This window comes from Equus quagga, chromosome 13, assembly GCF_021613505.1.
Source record: "Equus quagga isolate Etosha38 chromosome 13, UCLA_HA_Equagga_1.0, whole genome shotgun sequence".
NCBI classification, from domain to species: Eukaryota; Metazoa; Chordata; class Mammalia; order Perissodactyla; family Equidae; genus Equus; species Equus quagga.
Genome location: NC_060279.1, coordinates 5,243,163 through 5,270,758, shown reverse-complemented (window position 1 = coordinate 5,270,758; position 27,596 = coordinate 5,243,163). Strand labels below are relative to the sequence as shown.

Below are 27,596 nucleotides of genomic sequence, written 5' to 3'. Positions count from 1 at the left end.
AATTGTTCTTTCTCTGAGGAGTTTCTTCCATTTGTATGGTCCTTCCATTTTCCTAGAATTCCACCTTAAAAAAAGCTGGATGTACTTACCGCCAGGCTCTCCGCGCCAAAAAGTTTTGCTTAAACGATGACACACTGCAGTTGGAGCCTGCTCACCCACATCTGGAAGCCACATGTCAGCGGCAGCTGTATAAAACGGCCAGCGCAGCAGACCTAGGGTGATGTTTTCTGCCAGAAGCCCAGGCAGCATGGACCTCACTCTTCTGTGGGTCCTTTTGCCACTGGTCACCATGGCCCAGGGCCAGTATGGTGACTACGAGTACCCATACCAGCAGTACCATGACTATAGCGACGATGGGTGGGTGAATCTGTTCCGGCAGGGCTTCAGCTACCAGTGTCCCCACGGGCAGGTGGTGGTGGCCGTGAGGAGCATCTTCAACAAGAAGGAAGGTTCTGACAGACAATGGAACTACGCCTGCATGCCCACGCCCCAGAGCCTCGGGGAGCCCACGGAGTGCTGGTGGGAGGAGATCAACAGGGCTGGAATGGAATGGTAAGGGGCAGCCCGCTCCACGCGGGCTGGGAACATCACAGCATAGCCCTCCCCTGGGGGCTGCGTGACCCTCAGGAACGGCAGTCACTAAAGACCGGGCAAAACCTACCAGAACCTCCCCACTGCATGCTCTGGGCGGGTCAGACTGCTGCCGAGCAGACCACAGTGCAGGACAAAAACTCAGGATGGGGAGTGTCCGTGGCAGATGGACCCCTCTGTGGTCTGTTCCTTCCAGAAGCAGCCCTACTCTCAGTTTGATCCAGGGACTAATGTGAGTTTGTGAAATGTTTATGAGCCTGCAAAAAGATAAGTACAGAAACAGAAAGAATTTAAGAAACTTCATAGCAGTTGAACATTGTTGTGATGTCCAAATGGCATTTTAGTTTGGTAGTAATACATTTTTGCTGTTTTACAAAAGTATTGGTTCACAATAGTTTGGGGAAAATAGACAGTTGGACCCTGAGCACAGACGGTTTGAGAAACACTGATTTGGAGCAAGCAAACGAGGGAGAGGGGACAAAGACATTTAGGCAAAGAGAAGTGAAATGAAACAGCTCTCTGCTGCCCCACTAAAAGTGCTCTCTCAGGAGCGTCCTTCTCTCCATCTGAACTGAGAATGGGATCCGTTGCTGGAGAAGAGTTTACTAAAGGCTCTGAGGGAGAAGTGCCATTCTCTCCTGACTGGGCTTTGCCGGAGTAAATAGCATGGAAACGGCCCGAGCCTGTGCTTCACTGTGGGATGACTATCTCAGCCTCAGTGAATGGTCAGGAGCCCATCCAAGTAGCTATTGACTGGTAGGCTGGATGGAGACACAGGGGCAGGGGGGAGAGGGGAGGGAGGCCCAGGGAGGAGGAAGCCCAGTTGGCAGGCTGCTGCTGTGGTGTCTGTAGAGAGAAGACTCTGTGACGGACTCTAGCAGGCACACGGTAGAGCCGGGTTTGGGGGGTGAGGGGGTCAAGTATAAAACTCTGGGGGTCGCTCAATCAGCAGACGGAACGATGATGGGAGATCAAGAGGAAAAGACACTGATAGGTAGAAGATCCAGGCAAGAGAGGGGACCTCTGAGAAATGTCAGTTGCCATTTATTGAGTGCTTACCCTGAGCAGGCGCCATGCTGAGTGCTTTATATGGATTATCTCATTTAATGCTTAAAACAAATCTATAAGTCATTTCATGGGTAGATGAACTATGGTCTAGAGATCAGGAGTTTCCTCAGTGGAAAGTGGTAAGCCAGGATTTGGATCCAGTGAGTCATACTTCCAAGCACAGGTGCTTAGCCACACTGAAGCACTGCTTGAGAGCTGCCACCCCCACCCAGTGTGGGCTCTGTCAGCAGGGCCAGGGCCACCGGACTGGGCTCAGGACAGTTCTTCATCCTGGGGAGAGTGGGGACATGCAAGATCACAGCAGAAGCCCAGCTCTGGAGGTGTGGAGACCAGCTTGCTTACTATGACTGAGGAGGGGCTCAGCCAGCCTGTGGAAGGGGTGGGGAGGGGGGGTCACACGGGCAGCTACAGGTGGAGGGACTGGGGCTGCCAAGGGTGCTTAGACTGTCTTTACTGAACCACCCCCCCCCCCCCCCACTGCCTCTGGCAAGCAGATTTAATTACCCAAACCCTGTCTGACAGATGCGAACTCAGAGTCCAGCCTCGCCTTGATGAAAGATAGTCTCAAGGAGCTCGCCACAGCTGGGCCCATGGCCTGGCATGGACCATGGGAACGACCTAGTTACAATCATCCATCTAGTCCTCCTATCTAGGGGGCCATTATATGGGTGGGGCCCTTTCTAACACAGATTTTTAGAGCCCACAGTAAAACAGAGCTGTTTCCTCAAACCCCAAGGGAAGAGCCCTGGGCTCTGAGTCAGGAGGCCTGAATTTGGGTCCTCGTTCTAAAGACGACTTGTTGTGTGACCTTAGAGCAGGGGTTCAGCTCTCTGGTTGGAAAATGAGTGGTCAGACTGCGTGATCTCAGAAGGCTCCACGGCTCCGATAGTCCAGGCTCTGCTTGGCCTGAAAATGCACTTGGATTTTTCTTGCATTCTGTTGATCCTTGTGTTTATCGCTGCTGGGGAGAGAAGGCAAATGATGTTTAGTTTTAAACTTGCCAACGTGTGACTGGTTTGTCATTAACTCCCAAACCATTTGAAGAAAACCAAAAGCGGAAGGGAGTGGAAATTGCATTTCCAAACATTGTTTGGCCAATGGGAGTCAAGTGAGAAGCTGGCAGGCAAGATGTCCCTCCACCTTCTCTTCCTCCACATTTTTGAGTATGCAGAGTCAAATGATTGATTCTTTTCCCCTGATCTTGACCCCCACTAATCACAGGGTCAAAAATGCACAAAAGTGAAAAACAGCTTCTTTACAATAGGACTCAGCCTCCCCAGGACTGATAGCAATTACCCCAGAGGCATTTTTTAGATGATTATTGCTTTGGATTTAGACTCCCGTCTCAGTGAACAATCTGGAAGGAAAGAAATTACTCATAGGCTGTGGAGCAGTTACATTTTCCCGTCACATAATCTGTTCTGGGGGAAGAGTTGTTGATGGTTTTGTGCAGTGTGGTTGCCTTGTATAACTAAATTAGCTTGCAAGTTTATTTTAAGAGGAGGGAGGAGTCTCAAACCCAGATTTGACCACGGAACATAGGATCTGCTAAAGACGCTTGCTAACTGGAGCAGTCTTTGAAAGATGCTTCCATCATGGCTGAGTGGCTTGTAACACTGCTGTTTGCCACGGTTTCTCTGTTGAAAACTCCTACTTCAGGGACCAGATTCTGAAGTGTGTGTGCTGGCTCCACGACACAGGACTCCCAGCAGGCTTTCCCTGGGTCCCAGGAGTGGCATTTTGCCATCCCAGTGCATGCCTCGGTTGTTCTCAGGGAACCTTCTCTAACTTGAGTTGACACAGGCTGTAGGGCATGCGGGTCCTGTGTGGAACAAGATGAGGCTGGAATTCTCAGTGAGCTTGAGCTGTGGCGTGGTGGAAGGACCTTTGGTCTGGGAATCAGGAAGCCTGGATTCATAGCTCCTGTTTCTGTCATCTCTTAGCTCTGTGCTTGGGCATTCGGTTCCTCATTCTGGCAAAAAGAGAAAAAAAAACCTGTGACAGCCACCTCACTAGTTGTCGGGGGGCATTACTGTGATGCTCACAGGAGAAAGTATAGGAGAACTCTGAAACAAATCTAAATCGAAACTAATGCCTGGCACGTCAGGGGCGCTCAGCCAAGGCTTAGTGAATCTGGGATTTGGTGAGGCTATTTGGGGCAAGCCAGCTTCACGTGGAGTCTGAACTCAGAGGAACAGTGTTCTGCCTATTGGCACCCGCTTTCTTCCCTGGGCTTCAAAGAATCCCAAGACATTTTAAAAGGCAGCTCGTACTAGAGCTGACTACTCAAATTTCTGAATTCACCAAAGACAAGCCGCAGGACAGAGAAGAGGAGAAAGGATAACTATCCCACAGAGCTATGTTAGCATCAAGGTAAACTTGAAGCTGGGCGTGTTGGGCATAATTTTCCATAATCTGAGTCTGACTGAGAGCAAGGCTCCGCACGGTATGGAGCAATCCTTCTGATTCATGGTTCTGAGCGTTCAGTACCCACAGCTCCCACCTCCTCAGAAAGGCTTCCCCGGACCACCTCCTCCAAGCCAACATCTGCCACCCTCGGCTCCCAACCTGTTTTGTGCTTCCTGAGGTGCACTGGTCATTACCTGATTTGAGTTTGTATCTCTTTGGTTCCTTCAAAATAGAAGCTTCATGAACATAGGAACTTTGTCTCATTCAGTGAAAATTCCCCAGTGCCCAGCGTCAGGAGACGCACCCGCTCATAGCTAGCGAGTGGCAAAGGTGGAACCCAAGCCAGATGGTCTGATGCCACAGCGCTGCAGGTGGATGTTAAATGTTGGCGTTATTTTGTTCTTGGGTAAAGCCACAGGGAGAGCTGGGCTAAAGAAGCTGTCACCTCCCTGTAGGAATGACTTCTGAGGCAAGAAGCCTGAGCGTGCGAGATCAGGGTCATGGCAGATCCAGGATTCTTGCCCACTTTCCCTCGAGGTCACTCTCCTAAGTGCTGGGACTCAGTTGCGTGAGGAACTTGAGCTTTGCAAAGATGGCTCTTGGTTTTGTTCAAAAGGATGGCAAAGGTTCACTCCTCCCGCTGGGGGGTTTGTTTCTGTCTGGGTACTTGTCGGACATAATCTTCCCAATAAATAAGAGAGTTCCACAGAGTTAGGATACCTTCCTCTGTGTCTGTGTGTGTGTGTCTTTGAGGTCTCTTGAAGTAATGGAGAGATTATGATCTTTGGCATCAGATAGAACAATTCTCAAAATGCAGCCCCACTACTACCTCCAGGCAAGTCACATCAGCTTTCTAAGCCTCAAATTCGACATCCGGAAAGACAACTCCCCAGAATCGTCGTGAGAATTAAATGAGATGATGGATGTGCCTTACTGGCTGTGTGTCCTTTGGGGGATTACTTAACCTCTCTAAACCTGAGTTTCTCTATGTATCAAATGGTAGGGGCAGCGAGCTGATTATCTGAGCCCATTTCATAGAATTGTTTTGATGATTAAAATAATTAATGCAGGTACAATGCTGAGTACAATGCCTGGCACATGGTGACCTTGATAAAGGTTACCTATTCTTACTATTATGACTACTATGTGGAAACCGAAACTTAAAGAGATAAATATCACACAGTTGGTAAATTACGAAGCTGGAGTTGAAATCCGAATTACTAGATTAAAAAGGCTCCTGATAGACATTGTTTTGTTTTTGGAACATGTACTTCAGTTACAACCTGTAAATATTAAGTGAACATTTCGAGTGCCCTGAGTACTTGTCACATTTTCAGATAGACACTGAGGCAGCGTTAGACCTCTCGGTTGACAAATATTGCGATACCTGATGTCTGTGAGCGCCCCTGGGTTAGCCTCACGCCCCTGCATGACCTGGACTTGCTCTGAGGCCAGAACTGATCTCGTGAGAGAATCTGGATCTTCTCAGAGGCCTTGGGGTGACCTCTACTGCTTGTACTTTTCTAAAATGGGGCAGGAGTTTGTGTTTTAGGGAGAATTTATTTTTCTCCTCCTGTCCTGTTCCGTGTCTTTCTATCCAGAGAAGCTGTGCAGCAGGCCATTTCTGCTTTACCTTCTTAAAACCTCGTGGACAGAGAGGCAGACTCGAAAAACCTGGACCTGAAGAAGATAGCAGAACTCTTACCCAGACGCAGGCAGGAAGCAACTTTTTGTGCTCCCTGAGAGCTCCTGAACAGGAGCTTTGGCCTCAGAAAAATCTGAGTTTGGATCCCGGCTCTTCTAGTTTCTATCTTGGCCAGGAGTTTTGCAGGCATTATTTCACTTAATCCTCCTAGTGACTCCAGCGAGGCTCCACACAGCATGTGAAGGTCAGGGCTAGGACCAGAACTCACGTCTGCTGATTCCTTGACAAGGGCTCTTTCCCCCGATCCCATCGCTTCTATGTTTTACTACTGCAGATAGAGAAGAAGGTTTTCTGTCTTTGCTTTCAGGGTGATGGCCCTGAGAAAAACCACTTTCAGAAAGGCCACTTTCTCAGAAAAGGTCTGTGAGTATTGTTGTCAGAGGAGGAGTAACTAACGGCCTAGTGATTTTCCTTCTAGACATTTCCTAGTGTCAGGTGGAGCAGGGCTAAAACAATGCTCCAGTTTGTGAAACAAATTGAGTCTCCAGCGTTCAAAGGGATGATGAGAAAGAAAGTATGTCTTCTCAGATGGAGAGGAGAGAATCTCTGAAGCAAGGCACCCTCGTGCCCGAAACTCTGAGGGAATGTTCTTAGGGAGTCTGCGCCTGTGCTCAGCTGGGGTCCCGTCACAACTCATCAGGAGAGCTGCAGTCCTGGGCTCATATTCTTTTCTGTGGCCATTCTGGGGCAACACGCAGGTGCTGGGAAGTGACGCAGAGCCCCAGGCATGTTGCTTTTCCCTCCGAGTCATTTTTTAAAAATTGAATTTGAATCACTTTGGCAATGCAAACTCTCAGATCCCCTCCCAGCCACAGGCTGCCCTCACTCCCCTCCTCGCCTGCTGGCTCCTGTATGGCCTAAGGTTTAGGGGAGGCTTGTTAAATAAGGTGCTTAAGGAAAAGTGATTGAAAGGGAGAGGAAGGGAGGAGATGAACGCTCAAAGCTGTATTCATTCTGCATCCTCATCCTGGAGCAGGCTTTGTTCCTGGGGGAGAAGGTGGAAGAGGGAAGATGAATCACTCACCCGAGCTGCTGGAAACTACTTGGAAGGAGTTTCAGGGCCCTTCCTGGATTTGAGTGATGGGCTCTTAAAAGTCAGTTCTGCCTCTGATAATGGAAGATGCCCTGATCATCATTCGTTCATTCATTCTTCCGTTAAACGTTTGCTGAACCCCAGTTTCAGCCATTGTAGAGAATTCAAGTTGAAGATTAAATGACCTTTTCCCTCAAGGACTCTACCAACTACTGCGGGTGATACGTCACACTAAAGTATCTATGCGACAAGGTGGGTGTGCCAGCAACCAAGGCAGCCAACCTCCTGAGCTTTGCTTTAGGAAACAGTAGTTCAGAGAATGCATATGAGTCCACCAGCTTTCCACTGGCTGGAGACTGGGGAGCCAAGGGTGGCTTTCGCAGAGCATACTCACAACTGCCACGTGAACTAAAGGAAAGTATGATAACAATAATATGTAATTTATTAAGCATTAAAAGACACTATCCTCAGAATTGTATATGCATTGCCTTCTTTGGTCTTCACAGCAACTTCAATAAGTATGTGCTGTTTTTACACCCATTTTACAGTTGAGGAAACTGAGGCCATTAGAGGGTGTGAAGCCTGCCCAAGGTGACACAGCCAGGAGTGGTTGGAGCACCAGACCAGTAGCACAGCCCTGCTCTTAACCACCCTGCTATACTGCTTGCCACATGAGTGTGAAAATGTACCCCTACAAGGGTACACTTCTGGAAGGAGTAATCTCATTGGGTTGGTGACGTACTCCCAAACTGTAGTGCAGGCTCACTCCGCCAAAATGTGCAGACAACGGGACAGAAGCTGGGGAGGGGAGTTCTGTTCGGTTATCTAACCTTCACCATATGTTCTTAGCCCCTGGGTCTCTCGTGTCCAAATAATCTTTACAGGGCAGCCTTATCTGAGGTGGTGTGTGAGAGAGTGACACACACACTGCCCATCCAAGAGCGTGGGGCCAGCTGCCTGGCTGACAGCCGGCAGAGAATTCATGGAACTTGGATTGCCTTCAGAACTGGTACCCTGTGAAACAGGTCCGCTTATCTTGCTCCATTTATTTTTACTTAAGGGAACTGACCACCGTGGGAACACTGTCCCCTGTGGTGCTTTGAGTGCACAGGACAAACGAGAACAATGGAGCAATAGCTCCAGGGAAACCCCAGGCCGGCTCAGTTTTGAAAAGGCTGTTTTAGAGAAAGGTGGAGTCTTAGTGATGATAAGGAGGAAGATCACAGAGACCACCGGGATGCGGCACTGTCTCTCTCTGGACACAGATGAGCTTTGTTTACGATTCTTAGAGCTTTCTGTTGAAGTTACGTCCCACCCACATGGCTGGAATTAGGACAGAACAGACTATCCTGGAAGATCCGCCCCCAGAGCTACCCTTCCACTGTCCCAGACCCTAGTGGTCCCTCCCAATCACGTGGCTTCCTGAAATGTTGCAGGTGTTTTCCAAAGTGGTAATACTCCTGAAGAGATGTGGGCAATGGTGGAGTGAAGAAGCCTAGGCCATCGAAGGGCAGTGGTCTCAACTTACAACTTCATTTGCATTATTTTTTAAAAATTATTTTATTGAGGTCATATTGTTTATAACATTGTGTAATTTCAGGTGTACATTATTTTATATCAGTTTCTGTATAGACTGCATGGTGTTCACCACCAATAGCCTAGTTTTTAACTGTTGCCATACATATGTGCCCCTTACCCCTTTTGCCCACCACAAACCCCCTTCCCCTCTGTTCTAATCTGTTCTCTGTATCCATGTGTTTGTTTATCTTCCACATATGAGTGAAATCATATGGTGTTTGTCTTTCTCTGTCCGGCTTATTTCACTTAGCCTGACACCCTCAAGGTCCATCCATGTTGTTGTAAATGGCACAATTTTGTCTTTTCTTATGGCTGAGTAGTATATCATTGTATATATACCACATCTTCTTTATCAGTTGTTGGGCACTTGAGTTGCTTCCACATCTTGGCAACTGTGAATAATACTTCGATGAACACAGGGATGCATAGCTCTCTGGTGGGAGTGCAAACCGCTGCAGCCTCTATGGAAAATAGTATGGAGATTTCTCAAAAAATTAAAAATAGAAATACCATATGATCCAGCTATGCCACTACTGGGTATTTATCCAAAGAACATGAAATCAACAATTCAAAGAGAGTTAATTTGCATCATTGCATCAGCTATATCACCTATACCTGAGCTCGCTAAGCTCCGCCAGAACTTCTGACAAGTCCCGGGATGGGGAATTCAGGCTGGTTTGCATAGTTGACCAAGCACAAAAGCCATGTCTCAGATCTTCTCTCAACATGGAGGCACAATGGTTGATACAGGATAGTGGTAGAGTGCAAGTTGTTGAATGGATGAACAAATAAATAAAAGCATATTTGAATGAATATGTACATGAATGAATAAATTAATAAATGAATGAAAAGGACAGATGCTTTCCGACCAGAGACATGAAATACCTTTAATGTCTAGTTTTGTCAGATCCACAAGATCATTTCCAGCAATTAAAAAGAATAAAATGAAATCCAGTCACTGATGGATTTACAGTTTGTGTGTCACAAGGTCCCTCTCACCTATCAGCACAGGGTACTTACTCTGACTTTATCTATCATATTTTCTGGAAACTTATCTTTACTTGGAAAACAGGGTTGTATTCCAGCAGCTGTTGGGCCACGACACATAGACAACTGCCTGCACAGCTCAGACATAAGAGGGAGCATGATCCGTGGCCAGGTGGGTAGGAAATGCAAAGAAATAGGGCGCTACAGACCTATTTTGGAAGATCTCACTCCACATGAGCTGGGAGCCCGCTGTGGCCAGGTGGAGAACAGCATCCTCACCATCACAGCAAAAAGCAGCAAGCCTTGAAGCAGCAGTGGGGTTTGGAGCAGGAGTGGGAGAAAGCAACGCTGGAGACAGAACAAAGGAAGAAATGATTATATTGCTCTAAGCCAAAGCTTGTTAGGAAGGCACTGGGAAGGTAAAAGGTGCCAATTCCTAGACCAGATAGAATGAAAGAGTGAAAATTCACGTGCCTGCGAGGAGGCTCTGTGGACCAGAGAGGTGGGCTTGCTTTCTTTGAAGAATTAGAACTGAGCAGCTAGGACAGGAATGGGCCCCTAGAGCATGTTTGAGGAGTTCAGTTGGCCTGTTACAAATCTATAAGAAGTGCCTCCAAATGCCAGAACCCACAGTGGGTACTGGGGATAGCATTTCAACCAAAACTCTCCCTCCCATGTAAAGCTTACATTCCAGTAGGCAGTAGAAAGATTCCTGGGTAAGTAGTGCAAGCCTGGGGTTGTGGTCCCAGCTTCCCCACTGGGTCACCCTGGACAAATCACTGGGCCCACGTGGACTCTGCCTACGGTATGGAGTAGAAGGAATGAGCATCCTCGTGCTCAATTTCCAGGGCTCTGCTCTTAAGCAGGAGAAACATTTGCTTGAAGTTCATCAATTCATTGTGTTTCTCTTTTGTCTTCTTTTTATTTTAAATTCTAGCAAAATGAATTATATTATCTTTTATTTTAAATGACATGAATAATTTAGTCTTGCATTTGTAAAATTCTAGGTGTCTCTACATCCATCCATTTATGCATTCTTCCATCTAACAATATATTCATAGAGGTCTAACAGGAGCAATGTTCTCCAAATTTCCTTCAGTTGAAAGATTCTGAATCATTTGAATTTTAATGTTGAAGATATGTCATTTTTATAAATATCACCAAGTCTTTATTATTTGCAGGAAAATGGGATAAATTGTTAGGGATCTACGTCAGTGAAGAGAGTGGCCTAACTCAGTAACTGTGGGAGCTGGGGAACTGTGGGGTCCTGGGAAGGGGTCTGTCTGTTCGCGTGTCATTGTCATTAGTTTACTTGCAGTTGTTCTCCTCTCTTCAGGTACCAGACATGCTCCAACAATGGACTGGTGGCGGGGTTCCAGAGCCGCTACTTTGAGTCAGTGCTGGATCGGGAGTGGCAATTTTATTGCTGTCGCTACAGGAAGAGATGCCCATATTCCTGCTGGTGAGCCAGGCAGCCAAATGTGACTCCTAGGGCTGGAGGGGAGCTTGGGGGGTGCTCTGGTCCATGTTTCTGGCTTCAGATAACCCTGGGCTGTCACAAACATGCTTGGAATGCAGCAGCTAGCACATAAAAGAGAATGAATGCATGAATGAATGAAAAGGTTAGAATAATATTCACACTGGCAGAGACCTTACAGGTCATCAACCCAATGCTTACACACCCCTCTTTTGGGAAAAAATGAAACAAACAGAACAATAGAACAAGGAAGTGACTTTCCTAAAGGCACCCAGCTGTTTCATGGGGGTGTCACCTCTAGAGCTGAGGTCTACTGACTCCTGTCCCAGGACTCTTTTCCTTCTATCACACTAACTTCTCATCACATTCAAGGCTGCTGGACCTACTTGGGAGCCTATTTTTTCCTGCAGACCTTCTTTGGAAAAAAACAACCCTGTCACAGGTCAGAGTGACAAACATAGGATATAATTATAGACTGAAAAAAGAGGCTGGTGTTTTCTAGATCAATTTGTAATTCCAGTCTGTGAAATTTTGTTCCTCTCCCACTCCCTGGGCTGATGCCAAATATCTCCTGACATTGCCCTTGAATTGACTAGAAGAATGTGTACGTATTTATTTACCCTGATAACTTACGCTGGGTGCTGACAACACGACTTGTCCCAAGTTCTTCAGTCCACAAACAATCCAGGCATTTCTGCCTTGGACAAAGGGATCCCAAAGCATCCACATTTGAAAGCTGGCTCACTCAAGCGATTTCTCTCTCTACAGTGTGATGCTTGGGAGGGCAGCCTTTGGGTTATGCTTATTCTCTGCAACCAGACAGCCTTACTCCACAGACGCCCAAATGGGGCACAATGTCTCTAGGGACAGGCAGCTCCAAAAACTGAACATTTTCTGTGTAAGGGAATGATGAATAGGGAATTTGGAGCTCCAGGTCAGCTGGTATCCGTAGCTGTATGATAGAGCGGAGACCTCCTCCAGCTCTCCAAAACGGCTTGCATAAAGCAGCTCTCACCCCACCACAGCAGGTGAGCAGTCATGGCTAGCGCGCAGGATATAACCAACAGGTGCTGAATCAAAGACCTAGAGATCTCAAGCTGCAGGGCAGAGTGGAAGGAGCACTGAGGCGGGCAACAAGAAACTTGAGCTGAAGCGTCTGTGTTGACCCCTCCTCTCTCTGCCTCCCCTCCTGCCCACTCCCTTCCTCCTCTTCTCACTGTAACTGTGCCATCACTAGAACGTCACTTTACTTCTAGAAGGAGCCTCAAGTCCATCACTTAAAATGATGACTACCTTTTCTGGGTCTCTGAGATTTTTACGAATCTGATGAAAGCTGTAGACCTTGTCTTCAGGAAAAAGAAAATGCACTTAGGCATGTTTACAAGAAAGGTTGCAGACAGCCAGGAGCCCTCAGGCTCCCTGAATACCGCTCAGGGACATGCTGGATCACAAGGTGAAACCCACGCACTAAAAGATCTTTGGGTTGTTTTGAGCCATAAAAATGTCTTGACTCCAAAGGTGCTTTTGGGAAGGGCAATCTAGATGCCCAGAACTGTTTTCAAAGAGAGGGTGAAGGTTCTAAAGATTCTTGGGCCCCCACGAGAGGGGAGGGCAGGTAGGGGCCTGCCTGCTGCCACCTGAAGCTCGGCCTTCCCCTCATCATCCCTTCCCCAGGCTGCCGTGGGCTTGGCACTCCCTCAGTGACATCCACCCCCCTTTGTTGCAAGGCATTAAAAGCCAGCTGAAAGGTAAATAAATTATCTGAAAGAGTAAGCAACAAACTAGTACTCAGTCAGTTAATCCATTACCATGTTAGCAAGACTTCCCCTTAGTCAGGCTCCAAAGAGATACATCAGGGTTGGGGGTACACTGCGCAGACCAGAGGGCCCTGTTCGGGAAGGAGAAGGGGTGAAAGAGAAGTCAGCCCAGAGTGGCTGCAGCGAGGAGGATGGACAGCCTCGGGGCCGAGGGAGGCCTGGGGGTGGGGGCCCTGTCCCCAGCCCTTCAGGGATGCCTCTGTTACAGCTCTCAGTACACTACATTTTAACTATGCATGTACGGTGTCCTCTCTCGACCTCGACTGGAAGCATGTGGAGGATACAGGAGCACATTGATATTTGTGTGCTCAGCGCCTAGCAGAGTGCTTGCTCAATGTCTGCTTAATAGTTACTTAATGAATCTTCAAATTAATGATTCTGGATGGCATGCAGAATAAGGTGAAGAGGCCCAGAAAATATAGTTTACTTATTTACGCCAAACATTGCTGTTTTTTTTTTTAAATCTGCCTCCACCCCCCCACCTTTGCCCTAGAATGTAAGCTCTGCACAAGCAAAGATCTTTGTATTGATGTCTTCTAAACCCCTTAAATAATGCCAGGCACATAGTAGGCTCTCAAGAATATTTGTTGAATGAGTGAATGAATAACTTCAGCCTGCTTCCTAGTTTTGTTGTGAGGATTAAATGAGATAATAGCCAACTGGTATTGCCACTGGCTGTGATCACACAGGGCTGGCCCCTACACCCTCCCAGCTGAGGCAGAGACCCAGCCTCCCCACCAGCTAACAGGCCTTTCAAAGGAGGCTCCGCCTGAGGTCATCGCAGTCAGGGGTCTGGTCGCCTTGCAGGAGGCAGAACCTGTGACTGGAGCTGGTTATGCAGAGGAACCAGAAAGCGTCTCCGTGGACAGTCTGCTGGGGCTGCAGTGACTCATTCCCTCCAGGCAGAGGAGGAGAGAGCTGGAGCAGCTGAGGACTGATCCCAGCGAGGCCCGGAGCTCTGCCAGGATGAACGGGAGAGGCTGCCTCGGCTGGTCACACAGTCAGTGGCTGGCCACTGGCTCCTGGCCAAGCAGGCAATGACAGGGAGCGGGCTTAGGCTTTTGGTGACCAGGCAGGCAAGAAACTGAGGCTCAGTGCTTTTATAAAAGTTGTCAAAGGGCAGAGATAGGAGGCGGGGGAGTGGAGATAAGGGTGGGATGAAGGGGAAAACATCTAAATCTTCCAGAGTCCCCACGTTCCATGGCTTCTGTGATCTATGTCGCCACCCTGAGCACGGCTGCTTGAAGCTTGCCCTGTTTATTTGGATTCTGAGACCTGAAAGACCCCCAGGTCTGTGTGTCTCGAAATTCTACTGATTTTCTGATGAGGTCCCAGGCTTTCAGTGTTCACCTGGGGGCCGGTTCCAGGCTACTCCTGCTCCTCAGGAGGGCTAGGTGTCCTTCCTCTCACGCACTTTAAAAATGACTTCTCAACTTCCCTTCCATGCAGCCCACCAATTGCTAAGATGCCAAGAATTTAATGAACATGGAGCTACATATGTGGGAACACCGTCCCGAGGTTAAAGACTGACAAATAGAGATGAGCAACTTTTCTTAAGTTGCACCGGACATTCAGGCCTCCAAGGCAAAATTTACTCCTAGTTTTGGACTGCAAAGTTCTGCGCACCCTCACCCCCCCACCACACCCTCACCCTTCCTCGTTCCACCCCATCCCCAGACATGTCACTGATGGTCAGTAGAACCAAAGGGTGGGGTAAATGGGAGAGAAGTACCCGGAAGGACATGGCAAATCAACTGTGAAGTGAGTCCCGCTAAGGAAGGCATCCCTTGGCTGCATCTATGTCTGGTGGCATGGTGTTAGAGCTGAGAGTGACCGCGGTTGTCAAAGGCATGGTACTTTTCCGAAGGAAAACTTTGAGAAGCAGCAGCAGGAGATTGCAGTAGGCACCATGGTATGCGGTGCATGACTCACTCTCCCACTGGTGTGTCTAGACATTTTAGTGGCTTCTTTAAATTGCCTGAGTCATGATGTTATATTATATGTCTTTCTAAATTGAATGAAGCCTCTAGGGCATAAATTAGGTCTTGTTTCTTCAGCATCTCAGCATATTGCCTGGCACAAAGTAGCCCCTTAATAAATTCCTCAAATGAATAACTGAATGTTGCTGGTCCCTGGGAACAGTAACAGTGGTGAAACCTGACATCGACTTGATGTTTTATAGTTGAAAAGGGCTTCTTTCACATGCATTATTTCACTCGATCTTTCTAACAGCCCTTCTGTGTGAGAACTGTTTTCTCTCACCTTCCCACAGAGAAACTGCGGATAACCCTCCTATTTGAAACCTTCCCTTCCATCACGTTAACCAGCTTGAATTACCTCCCAGGGAACTGGAGGCGTGTGGGTGGCGACATCTTTCTCTTCCCACTTTGACAGCCATTCTGCAGCCCTGAGCCCGACCCTGTTCTGAAGTAGCTAAGTGAGCATCTATCGTCTCTGCTCCTGCAAGCATTCAGTGGCTCAGAAATAGCACCACTGCCTGCAGGACAATCAGGTCATCCAACCGACTCCCAAATGAGTGCGGGATTTATTTGCTTGGTGGGAACCAAGGTGCTGTTCTCATCTCAGTCTGTGCAGTTTTTCCTTAGATTTTACAGCATCAGTGAGCTCTAGCAAGAAAGTGAATTCCCAATAGATGCTGACACGCTGTCACTAAACGGCCCCCACAGGATTAGATGCATGTGTAAATTTTACACATATTTTTATATATATTTATATTTATATAAATATTTATATATGAGAATTAGAATTCTCCGTCCAGCCGTCTGCAAACCACAAACACATGTCACTGAAGAAGCCACAACCCTTCAGAGACTGTTTGTAATAACTCCCCAGGCTCCCAGCGGCTCCAGCTGCTGTGTGCCATGAACCAGACTGTCCCCTGTCAGCATGCTGAGGCTGTCCAGGCATGGAGTATGGGTCTGAGGAATGGATGGTTTTGAATTCAGTATCTATTTCCTTTCCTAAATGGTTCTTCTCAGATCTGTGGCCTTTAATTAGGTTCATTGGATGATATGTTTTGACCGAAAAAGTAATGTCCTTCCTCAAAATCAACGTGGATGACCTTTCAGTTCTCCTTCAACCTTGAGATTCCGTGACTCAGGCATTGCATTCTCCATGACGTAGCTCCCCTCTCCCTTAGGCTCAAGGCATAAGCCAGAGGATGGCTTTTCTTAATTCCTAGATAGCTCTAGTTAATGACAACAACAAGAAAATCAGTTAATCAGAACATTCTTCTCTACTCTCCACCCCAAAGCCCTCAATCAAAGCTAATCTTTAACTCGTACTCTCATTGTTCAGATTTTAATACAAGATGAGTAGTGTTTGCATGACCGGTCCCTGTAAAATCATGGCAGGGACAAGAAAGACCTCATAGGCACCTCCATTACAGTGTCTGTCACCCCCACGCCAGCTCAGATGCTGCTGCAGCTCTGCTCCCAGAGGCCTGGTGAGAAGGGCAGCTTGTATGCTGGTTCCTCTCTGAGCAAGCTAGAAGGTGTTATTAGAGAGATGGAGACGCCCACACTTTGAGAAAAGAGGACTGGATGTGACTCTGTGTGTGCGTATGTGTGTGTGTGTGTGTGAGGAAGGTTGGCCCTGAGCTAACATCTGTTGCCAATCTTCCTTTTTTTGCTTGAGGAAGATTGTCACTGAGCTAACATCTGTGCCAGTCTTCCTCTTCTTTATGTGGGATGCCGCCTCAGCATGGCCTGACGAATGGTGCTAGGTCTGTGCCCAGGATCCAAACCTGCGAACCCTGGGCCACCAAAGCAGAGCATGCAAACTTAACCACTATGTCACTGGGCCAGCCCCTGAATGTGACATTTTACAGAAGCTTGCATTGAGTTTAGATGTGTCTGTGCCCTACGAACAACCACTGCCTTGCACTGCATGACGCACGAAGCACTCACTTTGGGGGACAACAGCCCCTCTGAGCTTGAACAAAATCGATCGCACCTATCATCAATCACAGGGGCCATCACAATTACTGTGCCATATTTATAATTTAGAAATGTATTTGCTGCCTGCATATTGGTGATGCCTCCCTCTCTGTGCTCAAATTTCAAAAGCAGAAATTTCAGAGAGGTGTCTGGTTGTCTGGTAAGTATTGGCTGACCCAAGGCCAGGCCCCTACCAGCTACTTAGAACAAGATAAACCTCACAATCACAGACCAAACTTGTTGCTTCGTTCTATCTAGTCTGCTCCCTTTTACTGGATTCTAGAGACATCATTCATCCCTCTTTTATGAATTCATTTAATCAGTCAGTGAATGTGAATGGACATAAAATAAGTACAATTCATAGACTTTGATTTAGTTCCTGATGATGACGACGGTGACTTTTATTTATTGAGTCCTCCCATGTGCTCTGGCGTTAGCTCACTTGCTTCTCATATACGGAAATTATGATACTATTACACCGATATGGGAACTGAGGTGCAGAATTGTGACTTGTTCAAAGTTCCAAACTTGATTCAAACGAGTCGACCAGCGCCCAAATCCCATGCTCTTTGCACAGCAGTGAGCTCTCTCCATCGAGATGAGGAAATAAGACCCGTGCGGGTGAAGTATTAGGTAACAACACAGTAGGCATCTAATAGTGAAAACAGAAAAGAAAGTTTATTTTAGCTGGAGGGGAGATGTTGGGGGTAGAGTTGTCCCCCCAACGTGCAGGACCAGGGTGACCATGATGTAATGTGGCTGATGAAAACCAGCATGAGTCAAAACAAATGTGCTTGCTGACCAGGTGGGGACTCGGACCATGAGCCAGAAACTCAGTTCCAAAAGATCTGGAAAATCCTCAGGGACTTTCCTCTTCTAATTTAAGCCACAGATATCTCTGGAACTGTGTTCACCTGTGCTGTGATACATATTATGAACTGTTTAAAATATAAATCTCCAAAATGCCACAAGAGGACAGACATGAACATTTGACACTCTTTCTCACACCCCCAGGGTTCAGGCTGTCTCTGTGGAAAAGGCATTTTGGTGACCACAGAGGTCCTGGTCATTCAGTCGCTCTTGGCCGGTTTCCCCAGTCCTTTGGTCAAGAAGCGAGTGTGGCTGTTTCTTTGTGGCTGCTTTCCTTTATGAATAACTGCATTTGGGTTTTGTTTTTCTCATCCTTGCAAAGATATTTCAAACAGGTTCTGATGCAGCACCTACTGGAGATGCCAGGCCTTTGACAAAGTAGTCTAACCTGACATATTTCCATTCCTTGTTGCTTACCGGGAAAAGCATTATGCAAGAGGATTGATCAGAAGAGCTTCTGTTTATTTAGGACACTTCTCAATGATTTGCCTGTCAAAAAGAGACATCTTGTAGCTGGATGTAGAATGTAGGCCAACTTCAACATATCAGTTCTACAAATGTTGAATTTCTTCTCCATGCCACTGCCATGTCCTAACGGCCCCTCAAGGTCTGTATTGGTCATCATCATGAAACAAGATGCCATGGTATTCTATTTTTTTTTAATTTTATTGACGTCATAATAGTTTATAACATTGTGAAGTTTCAGTTGTACATTATTATTTGTCAGTCACCATATGTAAGTGCCCTTTTACCCCTTATGCCCACCCCGGACCTCCCTGCCCCTCTGGTAACCGCTAATCTATTCTCTTTGTCCATGTGTTTGTTTATATTCCACATAGGAAGGTATTCTATTTTTTTAATCAAACCCTAAATATTTGGTGCTGACAAGTAATAGGACATTAGACTAGGATATTTAAAATAAGGTACTAATTGAGTAGTGGAGAAAATAGGAGCAAAGCAGAATCAGAGATGGGGTTGACCAGAAAATACTTCTCTACGATGTTGTTTGAGCATGGGGTGAGCTCTAGAGAATGGATCAGAAAACATGCTCAGCTTATCTTTATTTTGAAAAAAGCTGAAGTATGGCTTCCTCCGGTACCCCATTCTGATTTCTTAACATACAAATACTGGGGTTTTCTTCCATCGTTTATAGTAGGGGATCTGTAGTGTATCCTTTTCTGGTATCCCACACAGCGGGGTGACATGGAGGTTGAGGCACTTATTGACCTGGGGCCGTGGGGCGAGGCGCGTGGCCTGAGAGCGGGGCCCCCGAGGGCGACTCCAAGGGCTCCAGCGCCCCAACCTCAGCAGACCCCAGCACAGCCAAGCTTAACTTCAGGTTCAACCACGCAGTAATCAATAATGCAGGTGGAATTTCTCACTTTCTGTTGAGGAATAGATTCAAAATTCTTCCCTTTAACTATTAAAAACTGAATGAGTCCTCAACCTCACCTTCAACAATAGATAAAATTGGCCTCTTTATCTAACTAAACTGTGTATCTCCTCCCCTTTTTAAAATGCGTGTGATAACACACATCTGAGCTAAGCTCTATGATAAGTCCTATTCTCATAGCAAAGGAGCCATGAGTTCTGAGCCACAGCTCGGTCTGGGGCAGTGTACTGGTCAGCAATCCTTTGTTGAATCTGCTTAGATCTGTTGATAATTTCAGTGCTTTCAGAATGTTCGATGAGAAGATCCTATATCAATCTTAAAAATCTCTTCAGTTTGAATGGGTTTTCTTCAGCACATAACTAAGATATTATTTAATTTCTTTCCTTCTCATTCAACCTCATTTAACACGACAAGTTGTACAGGTGGTTCTATGTTATCAAGTTCTCACTTAGCTTTGGAACAACTCTCTGTCTCGTCTTGTCTACAAATGGCAGAAAAAGTATTCTGAAGTGAGAAATTGTACCCCAGTAGTCACTCGTCCAAAAGTGATGGGAGGAACATACGCACACGCACACGAGCAGTTCTTTGTAAAGGGGTGTAAAAGGTTCTCGACAGAAGAGCTTCGATAACAGACTCATTTCAGTAAACTGGATAAAGGCACCTTTCTGACCTGCCCTCACCCTCATCTGGCCAAGCTGAAGGCTTGTTTGATTGTTTTAATTGATCTAGGAATGTACGACAATGCTCAGTCTGAAGTGTGCTTTGCTAAAAAGCTACCTGAAGTGACCTAGTAACTCACAAGGAAGCTGGAGCCACAGTGAGCTCCTCCCGGGCCGCGCTCAGGAAGCCGATGCTGCAGTTTATGAAACCCTGATCTTCTGCTTCCTTGTAGCCTCTTTTAATTTCCTGACAAGTCCCTATGCCCTTGTCGCAGTGTCTAGTTCTGAAAGTTTAAATTCTATTTTTTCTCTCTAAGGAGCTATTGCTGGAGCTTTCATTTATTAGGACATATTGTGTTTGCATGATGTCATCAAGAACTAACTGGAGACACATCTGTTTGGTGCTAAAGTTCAGAATCCTGGACCATGTTGAAACAGCAGTTCCCCCTGTGGTTGGTGTTTGGGAGGCTCACTTTCTACCGATTGGGGCCATTTCTCCCTGTGTATTTTTAGTTTCATAAAGCAGGGATAATCATTTCCATCAATATCCAAACTCCTTCCCTAGCCCCCTTAATCCAGGCTTCTGCAAGATAGTCTAAACTTGCTCTCATGATTTTATAACAAAAAGGAAACAGAGCAACAGCAGCAACCAAACATCAAGTTAGACAAAAACCTGGGACCAAGATTTGAGCCTGGGTCCCAAAGGTTGGGGCCAACATGGAAATGTACCAGTGAGCAAGCACCACGCTTTCTCCAGAGAGTTCTAGAAATTCACTGGACAGCAGTCCCCCAGAGAGAGGCTTTCCAGGCAAACTGTCCTGTTGAGCAGGGGACCTGTGTCTGGTCACTATCAAAAATGAAGCAATAGAAAATGCTAGTTAGAGAAAGCAATGGATAACTTTTTCCCCCGTTGAAGCTTGAAACTTCATGATGTTTTTCTTTAAAATTAAAATGCAAACCTCTCTTTCCCACTTTATTCCAAATGTATTCAGCTCTCCAAGAAATCTGAAGGCAGATCAGTAAAAACTTAAAAAATAAAAATCTGGCCTGATTATTTGCAAATAGTTTCAGCAATTGGATTTGGCCTAACGCAGTATTGCCGTGTGCAGACTCCGCCTTAGCACATAGAACGATGCTTGGCAATCAGTCTTATATATTGTGTCCAAAGAGAATTTCAAAAGTTCTGGAATATATTTTGTGTTCCCTGAAGTAAGGAAACACCTCCTACTGCATCTCTTTTAATTCTAATTTGCGTTATTCACATTCTCAACAGATTCCTCTTTCTTTGGGTGAACTTTAGTCTAGCACTTGTTAGAATCCTTGTGGACCATAAACCAATGGAACTCAAGTGAGGCCCCATTAGGTCCATCTATGAGTCACTTAACAATTTCACTAGAAAAAGGAAGACCTAGTTCTGGGTCTCTTTAGAAGCACAAAAGAGATTTCTGAATTAGCAGAACCTTATTGCCCTTCATGAACACGTTAAGCAGAAACATATGTAGCCCACTCTGGGCTGGGCTTGGCATCCTGATAGAGCGTAATTGCGCCTTGAGGAGAGAAAAATCGGAGAACGAGGACAACTGCACAATGTGGGAGAAGGAATGAAAGTGAACCAAGAGAGCGGGGTTTTAAGGCTCTGGCTAATACCGGAGCTAACAGGATGCTCACATGTTCGCATCTTGAGCTCACATTGATCTTGCTGCATCTAAGCACCGAGATCCTCCAAAGAGATCTTCCAGTTTATAAATCAATCTTTTCAAGATTTCATGACAATCTTTGCATAGTAAGTCTACACGGCGGAAGATCTTTCTGTTATCAACATACAGCAACCTGGTGAACCTAAATCAGATGAAATGACTGACACTCGCTAACTAGTCATTTCCCAAGCAGCCCTGGGGGTACAGATAAGGACTTTGGGGCACCCATTTCATACTGAAAGGGCTATTTTGGTCTTGAAGATCTCCAATGGTAAAGCCCTTATGAGAACCAGAAGATTCTAGATTTATTCCAGGGCAGAGCAAAACGAATCTACTCGTAGAGAGGCCCAGGATTGACTTAGTCTTGGAGGAAAAAGGAGAAGGGCGAAGAAGAAGCAAAATTGCTGCTAATTAGTGTATCACACATATTTGTATTAGTCCCAATGGCAAACCTATAAGGAAGCTTTCGTTCTTCTGTAGACCAGGAAACTGAGATTAAGTGACTCTCCCAAGGCCACTTATTTATTCAGCAAGTACATGCTTACTATGTACCAGGCGCTGTTTTAGGTGCCAGAGAAACAATGGTGGACAAGGCTAAGACTGCCCTTGTGGAGCTTACGTTTTATTTTAATAATTTTCAAACACTGTTTTGATCATGACTCACAGTAAAAAATACATGTTAAATATCACACAATACATACATCATATAAATACACACATGTATATATTTGAAACAAAATTTTTACACACATACACAAGAACTTAATTTTAGTGTGTACAATGCATTCTCTGATATTTTATATTCTATTTCTTCTTTTTTAAAGTTCATTTGGTAATAATCAATTAAAGTGATTTCATGCTCCACTAATGAGTCAAAATCCACAGTTTAAAAACATGGTTCCAGTTGACTTGAATGGGATGGACTAATATTGATATTAATCAATATTTCCTCAAGTCCTGGTGAGTTACCTACATCTTTTTCAGAGAATAGATTAATGGCAAGAAGAAGGAAGATGAAGTGGGAGGAAGCCATCCATCTTTTCACAGCCTGGAATGGTTTGGTGGAGGCCATCTAACTCCCGTTTGGGTCTCCCATGATGGTCAAACTCCATCTTTTTTTATAGCATCTCTCCTGTTTGTCCCTAGCAATAATAATGTGCTTTGTCTTTCTCCTCTAACCTGTTGTTCTTCTCACATAGGCTGACAACAGAATATCCAGGCCACTATGGTGAGGAAATGGACATGATTTCCTACAATTATGATTACTATATGCGAGGAGCAACAACTACTTTCTCTGCAGTGGAAAGGTGAGCCTTCCCCGTGGGCAAGGGGTTTGAGGAGGCAGGCATTAGCTCCATGCAAGGATCATGTCTGCAGGAATTTCAACCTGGAGTTTTCCCTGTTGCAGGTTCTTGGCAGGTCTAGGATTAACTGAGAGATTAACTAGACGGTGGAAGGCAGTGAGAATTGAACTATGCTCTTAAACCTATTTCATGGGGCAGCTCACCCTTGTGGATGAGGATGGATCCCAGCCTTCTCTGAGCAGGAAATCCTCAACGTGGTATCTCATGATGTTCTAAGCTCTTCGTTCTCTCAATTTCAAAGGGCACTTTTTCTTACCAAACATCAGGAGGAAAGGACAAAAATTGTTGAAGGAGTACCCACTGTCAAACTGGACCCTCTTCAGTGCCGTTTCTCTACATGACCCCTACTTTGGGTGCTGGGAAGGGAGAGAGAGGAGAAGGGGAGGGGACTGAAGAGAAGAAACACACAAAGCTTATCAACCATATTTAAAATGAAAGAGGAGAATTTAAATAACCTAAAGGAAAAAACAGCACTCGTTTTTTCATCCCCTTTCTCTCACAATCAGCTCCCCAATCCTATCACAAATACATCAAAACAAAACAATAGGAAGAAAATAAGAATTCTTCTCCCTAATAAAGAGAGAAGTGTGAGTAAATTCAAGTGTTAAAAGATTGATTTGATCTACTTTTAGTCAGATGATGATCACCTTACACAGCAAATAAACTCCTGAAATGTTACCAATAAATGTTTGCAAACTGAACAAAACTTAAATTAATTCATTAAATAATGGACTATAATGAATTTGAGTGTGACTTATCTTTTGTGTATATTTATGTTTTTAAATGAAATGACATCTCACCTAACTGAAGTTAACGTTTAATATGGCTAGTAAAAAACAAAATTTAAAAATAATAATTTAAGAAATAAAAACAAAACAATAAAAGAAACATTAAGTAACTGAAAAGGGACAATGCATATTGCCATTTCCATGAACAAAACCCCTTGTGTTTACTCCTAGGAAAACCCCTCAGTTCTCACATATTAATCACTTTATTTTAAATACATTCTAAATTAGCTTAGTTACCTAGTTGCTAGGAGCAGCAAATTAAAAAGTGAATGAGGAAGATAGTAGTTAGAATAAAACTCACTTCACCAGTGAGAAGAAATCGCTGAATGACATGACACCCACACAAAACATATTTAAGAAAAGGAAAGATCTAAGAACTCAAAGACCATGGAAGCCTGGTGACATTTAGCAGGGGAGAGTAGCCCCAAAGAGCAACACTGAATAACAGTATAGCCAGGTGCTCAATGTTCCTAATGATGTCTCCAAGTCAATAAGAAAATTAGTTCTGCATTCCCTGTTTACGAAGGCAGGAAAGAATAAAGAAAGAGTACTACCCAAAATTATTACAAAATAAATCTATTTTGGCAGTGAAAATGTCCAATTCCTATTGGCTTGGAAATTTTCAGTTATGTGGGTTAATGCAAAGTCTTGGAAAACTGTGATATTATGTCATGTATTTGTTTAAAATGAATATACCCATGCAATTTTGCTGCTGTCACTGACAATCAGTGGCTTAAAGATGTCTGACTTGGGTTCCTTCTGCTCTGCTGAAAGACGTTGAGGCCACCACCTAGGAGAGATCTTGTCAGTGCGGGACTCGCTGGGCAGGAGCTTTCCTTCCATATGCAAATCTATAGTGGTTTCTTCCTGGAATGGAGTTGCCCAACCTGGGCAATATTGGCACCTGGGGCCAGATCATTCTTTGGTGATAGAGTCTGTCCTGCGAATTCTAGATGTTTAGCAGCATCCCTGACCCCTACCCACTAGATGGCAGTAGCAACCTCCCCTCCCCCACTGTTCTGACAACTAAAACCCCCCTGGGGTTTAGTTTAGCAATTGAGAATCACTGTCCTGGGAGCAAATCAGAGACAGCCTGACTGAGTCCCTTCGTCCTCTTAAGACCAAGTCTAAATTTTGCTCAGCATCACTTAATAGCTTCTTAAAAGAATAGTGTGAATGTCTGGCTTAAGATCTTATTTATCTGTGTCTGTTGGAACACAGATTACAAATTATAAATTATAAAATTATAAATCATACTTATAAAGCCTGCCTTAGGCCATTTGAGCAGTATATCCCATAGCTGCTGCAAGAGCGATCTGCCGGAACTGAGCCTGGTCAGTCCCACCTTCCAGCTCAGAGGCTGGATGGAGACCTTATCAGTGCTAGTGTTTAGGATGAACTGAACTGGGAAGATGCCATGCAGAATGAAAAAGGAGAAGAATTCTAAGGTTAAAAGGCATTGCTGTGCTTTGAAGGAATTGCATGATCGTACATGGAATGACTCTTTCTTTTTGCCCATTTTGGAACTTTGCAAGGGATGTGACAGTCATGTCCTCTGATGGGGTCATGGGTATCTAGTTACGGAGGCATTGTGGCATAAGAGAAAGAGCAAGATTTAAGTTCGACAAACTTGGAATCTGAAATTTTCACCGAATCATCTTCAAGAAAACCACTTATTTCTCTGAGTCTGCCTCTCCCCCTAAATAATGAATGGTTTGAGGATTAAACAAGGAAACATGTAAGGCACCCAGTGCAAGGCTGGATGTATGGGAGGTGCTCAGCAAACAGTAGTCGCAATTATTCTCTTTGCCGTTCTCATTGCTAAGCCCTATCAGCCCAGAAGAGTGCCATGCAGAGTAAGCCCTCAGTAGATATTTGTTAAATGAGTGAACAAAGAACGTAGACTTGTCCTTAGCAAAGAACGTTCCTTGAAATGTAGCCACACCATGTTTTTCAGAATTGAGCAATTCTGTGTCCTTTCACACCCGTGCCCGGCCTCTTAACAAATACGCGATTCCATTTTTGCTATGCAGGCATGGCAGGCATTTTCTTTTCCACTTTATGGGGTTTTAGCGTTGGTTCCCCTCACTCCACTTCCCTGGAAGAGCGTTTTCTGAAGGGAACCACAGTGTGCAGTATGGAGCCTAGCACACAGTAAGTAGTCAGTAAAAAAAGAATAAATGAGCAAATGGTTGGCCTATTTAAGAGAAGATTCTTCACAATGAAATGGAGACAATGTTAAATAAACGCTTTCACTGCAAGCTGTTAACCTATAGGTCCTTGAGGTACCTTTGGGACAGAGACCTGGTGGGCGGGCCACTGGTGATGGATGGGACCTCCACACAGCCAATAATCTAGCCAGTCTCCTTCAAGGTGCAACCTGAACTGGCTGAGGAGGTGTCCAGGACTCCTGACCTCACAGGTGACTACCTGTGGGTTTCTGAGAGGCCTCATCCAGATGTCTTCTGGGAGCAGAGTGAGACTGGGTGTCCCTGCAGGTCCGAAATTCTCTGGGGGTCGTTCGTCGCTTTTCCCTCAGCAGCGATTCTTCCCGTGGTGTCTTCTCACTGACATTAGCTTTCTGACTCTCTCCCCACAGGGATCGCCAGTGGAAGTTCATAATGTGCCGGATGACTGACTATGACTGTGAATTTGCAAATGTTTAGACTTTCCACGCACCAAATCTGGGTGAAGGGAAGGGGGCCAGGAGACCTGAGGATGTCCACACGTGTTACAATCACTTGGAACTCCTAAGTGGTTTCTGCAGTTCTCTTTCCTTCTCCCTGAGCTGGTTGGTAACTGCAATGCCAGCTTTCTAGGTCTTTCTGACTAGTATCCCACTTACAATAAAATCCACAGTTAAATCATGTTTTTCCCTTTCCACACATTCCATAGCACCCGGTTTGTATGACTGACGATGACTGTCTTGCACACCACATACACAGTGTGCATGCTCACAGCCTGAAAAAGAGCCTGGTTCCTGGAGCACCTGTCATAGTCTTGCTGCTGCTTTTATTACCAAATGAGCTGCAAGCAGGCCTGGTGCTGAGCAGGATCTGTGAGGAGGGTGAAAGTAGCAGAGAGAAGGGCCAGAAATCGAGGAAGGTGGCAGTGAACGTTCTGTGCAGCTGTGTCTGTTTGAATGAAACCCAGCGTCCTCACCGAGAGCGCGCCTTCTGTCTTGAGGGACATGCTTCTACCCACCCCTCCACATGAGCCATGCTTGCCTAGCAGCTCAGGTGCATAGTTCTGCATTCCAGGAGTGAGGAGACTGGGAGGCGAAATAGGGAGATGGAAACGGGGGCAAAGCTGAAAGATTTAGGATTGGAAGAATTTCCTGAAGGAAGAAGATTGTTGGCACACGCAGTAATGAAAATGAGTGCTGGAGCCAGAGGAACCTATGAGAATTGGTCTCAAGTAAGACAAAAACAAGGAGAGAGAGGTCAGAGAATGGGACTCAGATTAGGAAGTTGAGGGGCAAAAGAGAGTGGCTAGGCTGCTTTGGGAAATGGAAAAAGGGGGTTGAGTCACTGGTATCTGGAGGCATAGCTGGGACTCCTAGGAAGGTGGGCATGTGCCCCATAGCCATGGGAGTTACTGGTAAATGCATCTGGGTTGGGATGGGAAAGGCTGCCCTGGGGATCCACTGCCTTCTATGTGTAGTTTTAGGGGTGTCTTTGCAGAGGGGACCCTATCTTTCCTCCTCCTGTGATGTCTCTGTCCCCATCCCTTTGTACTTACTTCATCATAAAAGGAATAAAAATATTAACATTCACAATGCTGCAAACGTTGAGTCAGTTTTTGCTCTCTACCCGGCCCCTTTCCGATTATTCATCTGTCTGTCTAGACGGTGTAGCTTAGCGCTGTGGTTTGTGCCAAGCACCATGCAAGTCACCAGGAATGCAATGATGACAATGACAGAGTATGGTTGGGGAATCCAATAATTAAAACATAAAATGTCAAATGCTTTCAATAAGGATTGGACAAAGGGTGGAACCACATTTCTTTGCCCTTGAATCTAACCTGATTTGTCCTCAGCACCCTTCAGGCCTCCTCACACCAATACGCCACATGCATTTTTAACACAGGGAGCCCCTATTTCCTCTATCCACACAGTTTGACTTTTGTTTTCAGATCTATGCTGCCCTTCCCTCCTTCTCTCTCCTAGTGGACGCAGGAGATCAGGCGGCCAGGCAAAACC

The 27,596-nt window shown here is 45.7% G+C and overlaps 1 protein-coding gene across 1 annotated transcript; it reads left to right on the top strand.

Moving 5' to 3' along the window:
* The first annotated feature begins 212 nt into the window (after nucleotides 1-212).
* DPT (dermatopontin) lies at nucleotides 213-27,173 on the top strand. The gene is made up of 4 exons (XM_046684362.1): nucleotides 213-552; nucleotides 10,708-10,833; nucleotides 22,443-22,550; nucleotides 25,995-27,173. Exons 1-4 carry the CDS (start codon nucleotides 221-223, stop codon nucleotides 26,059-26,061), a joined length of 633 nt encoding a protein of 210 aa, XP_046540318.1. The 5' UTR covers nucleotides 213-220; the 3' UTR covers nucleotides 26,062-27,173.
* The last annotated feature ends 423 nt before the right edge of the window (nucleotides 27,174-27,596 follow it).

Coding starts and splice junctions, on each gene's coding strand:
- DPT (XM_046684362.1), top strand. CDS start 221: ATGTTTTCTGCCAGAAGCCCAGGCAGCATGGACCTCACTCTTCTGTGG. Junction 553..10,707: donor AACAGGGCTGGAATGGAATG/GTAAGGGGCAGC, acceptor TCCTCTCTTCAG/GTACCAGACATGCTCCAACA. Junction 10,834..22,442: donor AGATGCCCATATTCCTGCTG/GTGAGCCAGGCA, acceptor CTTCTCACATAG/GCTGACAACAGAATATCCAG.